The 12,155-nt window shown below is 40.7% G+C and overlaps 1 protein-coding gene across 1 annotated transcript; it reads right to left on the bottom strand.

Annotated features, from left to right (window-relative positions):
• Nucleotides 1–10,854: 10,854 nt before the first annotated feature.
• OR52R1 (olfactory receptor family 52 subfamily R member 1) lies at nt 10,855–11,799 on the bottom strand. The gene has a single exon (XM_004433917.2). It carries the CDS (start codon nt 11,797–11,799, stop codon nt 10,855–10,857), a length of 945 nt encoding a protein of 314 aa, XP_004433974.1.
• Nucleotides 11,800–12,155: the final 356 nt, after the last annotated feature.

Here is a 12,155-nt window from a genome sequence, read left to right as displayed (position 1 = left end):
AATTTCTTCTAGTCTTTCTTCCAGCTCACAGATCCGTTCTTCTGTATCCTCTACTCTGCTTTTGAGTCGCTCTAATGAATTTTTCATTTCCAGTATTGTATTCTTCCTTTCTGATTGGTTCTTTTTTATCTCTTCCATTTCTTTGTTGACATTCTCACTGAGTTCATCTATTCTTCTCCCCAGATCAGTAAGCATCCTTAACACTCTTAGTTTGAACTCTCTGTCGGGTAGGTTGCTCATTTCTGTTTCACTTAGTTCCTTTTCTGGGGTTTTGTCCTGTTCCCTTACTTGGAATGTATTCTTTTGCCTCCTCATTTTGCCTCTTTCCCTGTGATTGTGTCTATGTATTATGTAGGTCAGCTACGTCTCCTGCTCTTGGATAGGTGACCTTATGTTAGTGATGCCTTGGGAGGCTTCCAGTGTGCTTCCCTCAGTTCTCAATGTTCCAGGGGTGGCCCCTATGTGGGCTACGTGTGTCCTTCTATTGTGGCCTGTTAGCTCTCCCTATAGGTGCCCAGGGAGGCTGAGTTATGCTCCTGGCTAGCTGTTGTAATGCTCAGCTGCTTGTAGTTGTTGTGGGCCCTTCAGTCTCTTTATCAGGTGTGGGGCACCCCAGCACAGTTGGCTGTAAGTTCTAATACCACATTTGTGTTGCAGTATTTCTTTTAACTGAGTAGGCCCCCAGCGTGGCAGGTTGTTAGGCTCAGGGCCTTACAATTGCTGTAAGCCTCTAGCCTATTAGGTCTCTTGTCAGTTCTCTGAGGATTGCAGCTGGGTGGGGCTGGCCTCAGGCACAGGAGCACCCAATTGTTTCAGGCTTTGGAAGGTGGGGCAAACCTCCTATGTGGGTCTTTGAGAAGCTCAAGTCTTCTGCAGCTTACAAGCCCTGCTGCCCACAGGTCCACACACACAGTCAACACAGTCTTGCCCCGTGTGCGCGCCCCGACCTCCCGAAGCGGACCCAGTCTCTCCACGGCGGGAACCCCACACGCTCCGCCACCGCCCCACACTCTTCACCTGCTTCTTGTGCACACCCTGCCCCACTCAAGTCGGCTCAGTTGCCAGGCTGCAGAGAATCCAGTCACCAATCTATGCAGGCCCACACGTTGCCTGAGGGCTTGTTGTTGGGTGGGGCCAGTCTCTAGGGTGGGCTGCCTGCCCTGGCTGAGCTAGATTAAATCGGTGCTCTAGCGGGTGGAGCAGACCCTGGGCTAGCAGGCCTCAGGGAGAACTCCAATGGCGTCTGTGTCCGCACGCCCACACCGGGCCACAACAATGGCTGCCGCCAATGTCCCAGTCCCTGGAGAAGTCTCACCCCTCACTGAGATGCACTCAGGGCCTATTAGGTGAGTCTCTTGTCACCAAAGCACTGTGCACCTTTCTTTCTGGTGATTTTAGGATGCTTTCTGGAACGGGTGAGTTTGTGCGCAGGCCCTTTAAGAGCCAGTTTTAGTTTCTTTGTGAACCGGGTTTTCTGGGGGTGCTCCCCAATGTTTTAGTAGCAGGAAAAGTCAGATATTATGCCGCTGGTGTCGATTGTGCTGGGTCCCCACAATACCCACTGCGGGGGCGCTCCCGGCTCAGGGCCCCGCGCCTCCAGGGAGGCTGCATACCTGTGAGCTGCTCCCAGCTGCCGTGAAGCTAGCAGCTTGTGGAGGCGGCGTTTTTCCTCTCCAGAAGGGAGCCTCTGCCTCTTCCACCTCAGTTAGGATTGTCCGTTGTTGCAGGAGTTCCTCTTATCCAGTTTTCAGTTCTGTCTCAGGGGTAATTTTTCCATGAGTAGTTGTAAATTGGCTGTGTCCACGGGAGGAGGTGAGTTCAGAGTCTGCCTACACCGCCATCTTGACTCCGCCCCCCCTCTCCTAGAACACTTTAAAAGCACGCTGCATACAAAGCAATTCCTAAAGAAAGGATACTATAATCCTATCATATCCTTCCTCAATCTTCTTTACTCCCTCTGCTTTCTCAGAACAATTGTGTTAACGGGATATTTATTTCTGAGTAGAACAGGCTGTAAAGAGACATGCTACAGACCTTGAACACCCTCTGTGGAGTATTCTCTCACTGATCTTTGGAGGAATCCAGGGTTCCAGTTGCTGGAGTTTTGAGATGCTGTTATGTATACAATTTAAGCTTAAGTAGGGGCAGTGGCTTCTAGGAGGCAGAGGATCAGTCACACTGCATATTACCGGTAATGGCATTGTCTGTCCAATCCATCTGTCTCGTTTTCTATGTGTGACCTGGTGGATAACTGGTACAGAAGAGAATGGTGTCTGTATATGTGTCTAAATGGACATCAGTCTCCTCATTCCTCTCATCATTACTGCTTTCAACATTTGGCGGTCAGCTACAGAAGCAGCATTCACAACACAGTTGGAACTGTCGAAGGGAAGAGCAGTGTAAATTTAGCATGAGTTTTGGACAAAGGACCAGTTTGGGTTTCAGAAGTTTGAAGGGTTAGAAAGATAAGAGTTGGGCTTAATACCAGGAGTAGAGTAGGTGCTTTCTCAGCGTGCTCAATGTGACTTCATTCAATAAAATGAACAAACAAAGTATTTTGTTGACCCCTGTCCCCTTCAAACAGACAAGGTATTCAATATTGTAAACATTTATTGAATGAATGGATGAATGAATATAGACAGGGGATCACAGCTATGTGCTTTTAATCATGTCTCCGTTTTTGCTCTGGTCTGACCTAATGCAAGAGTTATCATTAAGCCTGCATGGCAGAGAATAAAAACCTGTTTCTCTGTGACTTTTAAGACACTTGACTGTTAGTAGGTCTTTGAAAGCAAAGGGCTTCTTTGGATTCCTATGAAACAGCTACTGACACCATACACGTGGGTAAGAAGTCTGATTGAAGAACAATACCTTGTAATGTAAGTAGGGAAAATGTGGTGATGTTGAACGTATATAACTTAGGGGAAAGATTGTTATGTGTCTGTGTGACCTTCCTGAAAAGTTTCCAGATGGATTTCAAAATTTATGTATGTATATATGTATGTATGTTTCAGAAACCTCTTCTCTTGCTTTATATTTTATTAGGATGAATTTGAAAAAAGACTAATTCTCTAACTTTTTCTATTTGGAAAATGAAATGCTTTTGGTGTCTCTGCTACTATATTCTTAAAATATGTATCTCCAGAAGAAGCTAATAATTAATTTTTAACTGTGTTAAAATCCTTGCGTCCAGAATAGAGCTATATATTCTAGGTTACCATAGATTTTATCAGTATACAAATTGATTTTTTTAGTGGGAAACAACTTTTCCTGGAGGTAAAATATACCTTTTAACGACAAATTCACACTGGATGTATTCACTTGATTCAATGTACTATTTATTGAATATCTATTATGTACCAGACAGGCTTATAGCTACACTCAATGTAGAGAAATATTTAAGAAGGTTGGGTCTATAGCATAACACTTAATTTATAATGTGACATATGTAAAGAATCTAACTGGGTATTAAAACAGTTAGACAAATAAGTTTTGAATATTAAAATGTATATCTACATTAAAGAAGCAATCAATCGTAAAATAGTGATTGGAACCACTCTGGCCAAATGGTAGCTAAAGCAATGGAAGAATAAGTAGAGCACTGAAATGTACAGGGACATGATGACACAAATGTGAGTGGCATATACCAAGTACCTTGGGCAGGGCTTCTCCATAGGGTAGCTACAGCATAGTCTGCAGTATCACAACATATGGTGTTGTAATGAGAATATATCAAATCCAACTACAAGGAAGGCCATGAGAGACCATAGATATGGTCTGGTGTCAGAATACATTAGTTTCAGCATAGCCATGTACTCACAGTAGGTCTAGGGGATGATTTTGTTGAGGCAGAAGGGCCACCAGGGGACCATGAAGCAAGGGGAGTTCACTCAGAGCACACTTTGTGTTATCACAGCTGTTCCCAGCTTGGCTGCCAATTATTGGAACAAAATGACATGGTGAGGTGAAAAGCAGATGGTCACATCTAGTACCCAGATGGCATGTGACCACCCTTGACCAACAGAGGAGAAAGTATGGGTGAAGCAGATCTGGCATAGGAGAGGCAGTCATAGTAGTTGATTTTATGGGCTTGGAACCAATACAATGGACAGCACCTTAGGTTAGGTGGAAGTAAGAAGGCCTCTACCACGAAAGTTAGCAGGGCCAGGAAGAAATACATGGTTCATACAAGTAGTTAGTGCAGGCCACATCAAAGAGAGGTCTGTTTCTCACAACAGCCACAGCATAGATGATAATAGAACAGGAAAGAGATCAGAATTGGGAACTCTCCTACCTTGGAAAGACACAAGGAGTGGGGGGGTGGGGGGGGCTAGCTCCCAATGGCGGCATCAGAAGATGACTGCTATTGGAGGAGGAATCTACCCTCTGAAGAGACTAACCAAGTAATTAACACATATTATTTTTGAGAAGGCTGGGAATTATAAGAGCTGAGTGATTAGAAATTGTCTGAACAGGAAACCACTTATCATATGTTAATAAATACACATATTTTTCCTAAATTAAACCTAAAAAAATTGAGCTATATCCAGTTTCTCCTGATGACAGTGTTTATAAATCACAGGCTGAGATTTACAGAATGAAGAATAAACATTTCAAACTTTAAATCTCCAAATGGAAATGAGTCACGGTAAATGCTACATTAACCCTTGTCCTTTTTTTCCACATAAAAGTTAATTGTGTCTAAAGAAATAAATTACTTTTTCATTATTCCTGTGGGCATATCTGACACTCTTTTCTTTGAAACACACTAAATTAAACTAAATTGGAAAAATCAAGAAAATGGAGAGACAGAGAGACATAACTACATCAGAATCTTGTGCATCTTTCCCTTATGCTCTGTTTAATTCTTTACAGCATCCTGAGGATGTTTCCATGATTTTGCTTCCTTGATCTGGGGCCAGCTCTATCTGTCAGGGTTTTCTTTTTTCTCTCAGAACAGAGTTTCCCTCTATAAGTCCCAAGAGAACTAGTCTCCACTCTGAATTTGGCCAGGATTCTTTGGTTAAAACACACAGTGGAGGATCTCTGTCCTACAAGCTAAAACATAACCTGTAGGAAAGATCAAGCCCATATTTTGCTCTGCAGCCTCATTTCTTTCTATATTCGCTTTGCTGTTCCTCCTGGATCTTTCATTGTTTGTTGTCTTTGCAAATGCTGATTCCTCAGCTTTGACTTTCCTTCCCATTTTTATCCATCTTCTGAATGAAAACTACTCAATTTAAGACACAGATTAAGCACCATCTCCTCAGCGATATCTTTTCAGATGCCTTTCCTGCCCTCAAGTCTCCCTGCCAATGGGCGAATTCATAAATATACAAACTTTTTTGTGTATGCATAAAAAGTTTCTCCATTTCTTGGGAAGTAGGCAGGTCTAATCGGTGATTGTTGTTTTATTCTGAGAGCTGAGGAAATGGAGACAGAAGAGCTGGTCCAGGGAAGAGTACAGACTCCTCCAGTCACACCCTGAGGAAAAGCCTGGCTTCCAGGTCTCCTGACTCTGTGTATTGCTTCTCTCACTCCTTTGCTACTTCTAGGGAAATCTTGGGCTTAATTTCTGGGAACCTTGGGAAAAGGAATGACGCCTCAAGGCTAGTTTCTTCAGCAGCTGATGCTTGAAGCCTTGCTGTTGCCAGTGAGTCAATAAACCAGTAATTCAGTTTAGGTTCACGTACTTGCATGCCTTGTCAAATTCAGAGCTCCCGGGGAACCCATAAAATGGTTTACTTGGTTTTTTGAATCCTACTTGGGATCTTTTTAGAATACAGTATTCACCATTCACTTATTTGTTCATTTAACAAATATTTAAGCACTTAGTCTATTCCAGGCTGCTAAGTGTTGGCCATGCAATGATAAGAATAATTTGGTGGCTGCCCTCAAAAAACCTCAATCAGTTGAAAGACAGTAAAAATCATGGCTGTTGAGGATTAGTAAGACAGAAGATACATAGAAAAGTAACTACTGAAAAATTACTGAGTGAATGACTCCCTCTCTGATGTGGATTCAAGAAAACTAGCTTCAAAAATAAGTTTTGTTGGTAATTCAGGCCACCTACCCAATTGATCAAGAGTCTATATCACCACATGTTAGACTTCTCTATTCCTTTTCCAGAGCAGCATTTACCCTACCCTTAACAGATCTTCCCTTCTGGATGTCTTGCCTACACCTTCCTGCTGCAGTGACCTGACACGTATTACTGCTCTGTTTCTGGTAGTAAGAGAACTGCTGCTGCAGATCTGGTTGACAACATCCACTGAGCCCTTTCTACTCCCTTCCAGAAGCCAATTAAAATGGGGAATCTGCTGGGGAGGTAACCTATCTCTATCGTCTCCACACTGGCCCTGATCCTCTTTTAAAACGTGAAGTTCAAAATGTAGCTGGCACATTCAAGAAACAGAAATTACACAAATTTCTTTTTAAATCTCACCCTAGCACACAGTTTTGCACACTCCAGAGGTGTGTTAATATGAATTACGAGGTGAATTTTTCCTCAGAGTTACAAGACCTGTAGCTGATTTCTTAGAAAGGGTCAATTCCTACCAAAGAGATCTGTATTTTTTTTGTTGTTGTTTATTTGTTTGTTTATTTTTTCCCCCACTTTCTGGCTTTGCTATACATTCTGGCTCAGAAATAAACCAACGGATGTTATTTAGATTATTTAGTTTCTGTTTCCTCATCTACAAAATGTAACTGGACGATTGCAGCTACTTGTACATGTGGAGCTGTAGTGATGCAAAGCCCTGTGAGAAACATCAGGGCTAGTATCAGGAGAGCTTCCAGAAACTAGAGAATCTCAAATCTTTTCCATGATGGTCCACACCTAAGATAGACAAATTGAGAATCGGAACCTAAGACTGGGACTTCAGATTTATTTGGGATGGAGATGGGGTGAAGCGTGTGCTCTGCAAAGTCAGGCATTGTGCCTCCTTGGGCCTTTCTTTTCTTCTTCTTCTGGCCCTGGGAGTTCAAGGCTCAGAAGCTAGAATAGAGTTAGTCTGTGACTTTAGGATTAGCAGACTGAGAATCAACATTAAAACACACAATCAGATTTTTAGGGTATAAAGGAGTGAGTATGATGGTGGCAGTTTGTCCCAGGTGATGTGAGACCATAGAAGAGGGGTTTTTAGGATGAACTATGAACTTGTTATCTCTATAACCCAAGCACCAAGCACAGTACTGGCACATATTAAGTGATGAAGAAATGCTTGTTGAATGTGAGTATGCAATGCCATCATACGAATGACACTGTGTTTGGCTCTGTGCCGAGTAGACAATACTGATGAAACATTATCCTTTTGAAATTACTCTAGAACTGAGCCTTGAGAGTATGGCTTGACTCTGAGTAATGTTTAAAAACCAGAAGCTGATCTGCCAAGGACTATTTTTGCTAAGTTTTGTCTGGCCTCTCTTAGTCACCATGTCACATTAGAGATGTGCGTTACTTGAGAGAAGAGAGCCACTGTGGTGACTCTACCCATCTTACAAATGGGAAATTGAGTCCCTCACTCAAAGTGTTCACTTGATAGCTTTTGCAAATGACCATAGACTAGCTCGAGTTTCATTACAATGTTGATGTCCTGGACCCACTTGTTCTTCAGGTTGTAATGAAGGCAATCAGCTATGTTCACTGATTCAGAATACTTAAAGATGCCTCTAATCATGATACAGCTGCATAGCTTAAGCAATTATTTTTTATATTGATGCTGGGATTGTAGGTATTCAGTGTACTTATTTTGGTCATCTTGTACTGCTTAGACACTCTGATTGCCAATTTCTCTTGTTCTCTGCTCTATCCCTTACTCTTGCAGAGTGCTTGGTGCAGAATAATTGCTCAATAGATATTTTTTAACAGAAATTTAAAATGTTTCAAATATTTTATGTTTGTTCATACAAAGAAGTGAGTGAGGGATAATTGTTATTTATATAACAAATTTATCTTATTTGACAAACAACATCCTTCAACATTTCCATGGGAATAATGAAAGGAGCCCTTAAGATTGAGAAGTGTGGTACCCAGTTTCCAAGGAAGGAGGCAAAAATGGACTTCGAAATGCCATCTTGTGGTCAGTAGTGGAATTGTTGGGACAATGGTTTCAGGCACAGGTAAACATGCGATCATTCATTCATGTAGCTAGTTTTTTACAGTGAGCTAGGTTTGGGGACAGAATAGTGAACAATTATGCTATGCCTTTTTGGAATTTATAGTCAAGTCAGAGGTACAGATGATAAATAAGCAATGTAAATAATCACATAGCTAATATAGTGAAGAAATAAAATATTTGTATTAAAAGAAAATTATAGAGAACTGGGTCTAAGTAAGATATGTAGGTTAAGAAACATCTTTCTGATAAGGTGCCATTAGTTGAGACCTGAAGGATGATGAGAGGGAGACAGAATCTCCTAGAAAAGAATAATGAAGGGAAGTAGAATGATTAAGAGCAAAGCCCTAAGACACAGAAGAGGTTGATGTGTTTGGAAGTAAAAGAAGACTAGACAGGCTGAAGCAAAGGGGAAAGGTAACACTGTACCAATTCGGGTATGTTGAAAAAATAAGTATACTGCTCAGAAATAATAGGAAATGAACCACTCATACATGTAACAGTATGGATGAATGTGAAAAATTTTCTACTGAGCGAAAGACACTAGACTCAAAAGAATGCATTATTTATTCTTTTATTTATATAAGGATCCAATGAGAAAAAAATTAATCTATAGTGAATGAAATCGTGTCAGGGTTTGCCTAGTTAGTGTCAAAAGGGGGTGATTGACAGCAAAGAGACAGGAGAACTCTTTATGAAGTGATGGAAATATTCTATATCTTATTTAGGCTGGTAGCTACACAGGCATTTACCTGTGTCAGAACTTATCAAACTGTGTACTAAAATATTTGTATTTTATAATTATATAGCAATAAAGCTAATTTTAAAAAGAAAAATGAGAGACTTACAATCGTTAACTGATTTGCTGATGTGGGGACCATGGTCTCTTACAGTTCTAAAACTTAAGAAGTATGAAAATGTTCCTTCAGGATACACATTCGTTTCAGGGGGCACTTTTAGAATCCAATAGCTGTTTCTTTCTGAGAGAAGCAAACATGTTCCTGATTCCTCTTAAAGCACCTTCATCTGATGTTGGTTTTAGTAACTTAAGAGCTTAAGTTTTGGAACCTTCTTCACTATTGATTGGCTTTGCAAGGAAGCTGGTGAATGAGGAAAAAAAAGTACAAATACAATGATTGTGATCAATACGTTTGTTACCTTGTTTGTGGTGATGGTATCACAGGTGTGTGCATATGTCCAAACTCAGTAAAATTAGGCATTAAATGTGTGCAACTTTTTGTACGCTAAGTACATCTCAATAAAGTTGAAAAAATAAGAAAAAATAAAGGAAATGCAGTTTTCTAAAGTAGCTTAAAATTTTAATTTAAAAGGAAATGGAATATTAACAAATGTTATTAAAATTTCTAGTGCCTTTCTCACTACCTTTAACTATGCATTATAGTTATCTTCAGAAGAGAATTTTATTTCTCATTCTTTTCCAAAAGTTCTTCATCCTGAAATCCATTGTCATCAGGGAATCAGCAATTTTTGGTAAGAGAGATCAACACTTGGCATGTCTAATTCTTATTGTTAGTTGTCTCAAGAAGCTGTGATTTTGGTAGCAATTTTACATCTAGATTTTCAAGCTTTTCTGGAACTTACTTTATTCCAGAGTCCCTGATCCTCTAGGATTGCCAACTCCACTCCTCTAGGGTTTGGCACTATATTAACCTTTTCTGTACATTTTTTTTGCTGTTTCAATTCCTTTTTTCTCATATTAAAATTACTTTTTCTCATATTAAAATTAAAATAAATTTTTAAAACTACATAAAAGTGCAAAAAGAAAATTAAATTACCACAAATATCACTATTCTGAGTAGCTATTATTGGCAATTAGACATGTTCTCTCAATCTTTTTCTGGGCATGTGTAGTCCCTTTTAGAATTGGCATCAGCCGTATGGACAATTGTTTTTTCTTTTTTTTTGCTGAGAAAGACTCATCCTGAGCTAACATCTGTTGCCAATCTTTCTCTATTTTGTTTGTCGGTTGCCACCACAGCATGGCCGCCAACAAATGGAGTAGGTCCGCACCCGGAACCAAACCCGGGCTGCTGAAGCCGAGAGTGCCAAACCACTAGGCCATGGGGCTGGCCCCTGTTTTCTATTTATTATTACATCTAATCGTTTTTCACATCCCTACATATTCTTTGCAAATACAGTAGTTAAATGATACATAATATTCAATTGCTCATTGCTTCATTTGGTTTCTCATAGGTCAATATTTGAATGTTTCCCTGTTTTTGTATTTATAAATAATGAATCTATGCATGTTTTGGATTTTTTTTTTTTGCGAAAATTCTATTTCTATAAAGCGATTCCAAGACGGGCAAAAAATATGCACTTTTAAAATATTTTGATGAAAATTTCTAAACTTCTTAACAAGGTATACCAACTTATACTTCGACTGAGTTTAAAAATAATTTTTACCTTAGTGGTCTGTGGAAGACAACATTTTTTTCAAATTTTCACTAATTTGATAAGAGAACATATTTTTTACTGTGTTCTTGTGATGATAAACATAGGTTAACTCAGCGTTTATTATCAATCCCATCTCCCAGAGAGCTCTTGTTCTGGGCATCCTGAAAATTCTTCCCTTTGCTTCTGCAGGGTGGCCGACCTCTGAGCCAGCTGTTAGAGATGACTTTGTGATGATATGTGATAGCCTGGCCAACTTTCTTCATTTATGTCCCCAGATCAGCAGGGCGATTACGCTTATTGTGAAGCTGTGCCTCTTGGATCAGGGGTCTTTTCCACAACATCCTGGAATAACCCTGTCCCTGATCTGTTTGGTTCTAACTGCGTAGATGATGGGGTTGAGTGTGGGAGGGACCAATGGATAGAGATTAGCCAACACGATGCGAACCACTCGGGGCACATGATGTCCAAAACGGTGGGTGAGGAAAGTAAACAGGGCTGGGATATAAAAAGCCAAGATGACACAGATGTGGGAAGCACATGTGCCGAAAGCCTTGAGCCGGGCTTCGCCAGAGGGCAACCCCAGCACTGTTCTCAAAATCATCACATAGGATATACTGATGACAGTTATATCAAACCCAACCACAGAGAAGGCTACAAAGAGCCCATATGCACGATTTACTCTGGTGTCAGCACACACCAGCTTCAGCACAGCCATGTGCTCACAATATGACTGGGGAATGACCTGGTTGGGGCAGAAGGGCATCCTGGAGACCATAAAGCAGAAGGGGCTCACCCACAGCAGTCCTCTCATCATCACAGCTGCCTCCAGTTTAAACACTGCAGATGGGGTCAGGATACTAGGGTGGTGGAGTGGGAAGCAGACAGCCACATAACGGTCCAAGGCCATAGCCATGAGCACCCCAGACTCCACAGAAGAAAAGGCGTGGATGAAGAAGACCTGAATGAGGCAGGCATGGTATTCAATCTCATGAGCATGAAACCAGAGTATAGCCAGCATTTTAGGTTGAGTGGAAGAAGAGAGGACCAGGTCAGTGAAAGCCAGCATGGCCAGAAAGAGGTACATGGGCTCATGCAGGGTGTGGTCAGTTCGGATTATATGGAGGACAGCACTATTTCCAACTATAGCCACCACATACATGGCACCTAATGGAAAGGCAATCCAAAACTGGGAATTCTCAAGTCCTGGGATCCCAAGCAGAATGAAGGACACAGGATGAGAAGAGCTGTTCCCTGAAGCCAGCATCACAGGATGGTTAATTTGTTCTCCATTGGGAAGATAATCTACTCTCTGCAGGTGATAACAATCAAATAAATCATTGTTATTATTTATAATTTTTTGGAAGGAGCAATTGAATAATAGGGCATTTGGGTTTAATGGTAAACTAGAATAATTTCCACTGTTTTAATAAATGAAATTTTGCAACATAAAATGATACTACTTTTTATTCTTTATGCATATTTATGTCATTCAAAATGGGGTCGGAACATACTAGCTGCAAGTGTAATTTTTTTATAAGAATCCATATTTTTCTTGTAAGTAGAATCTACTGATGGAAAACCATCTTGACAAATAATGTCATAGTAATTCTTGCTCTTCCA

Source organism: Ceratotherium simum, chromosome 7, assembly GCF_057802395.1.
Source record: "Ceratotherium simum simum isolate JZ-2026a chromosome 7, ASM5780239v1, whole genome shotgun sequence".
NCBI classification, from domain to species: Eukaryota; Metazoa; Chordata; class Mammalia; order Perissodactyla; family Rhinocerotidae; genus Ceratotherium; species Ceratotherium simum.
The sequence above is the reverse complement of the archived record's forward strand: the minus strand, read 5'-3'. Positions and strand labels throughout refer to the sequence as shown.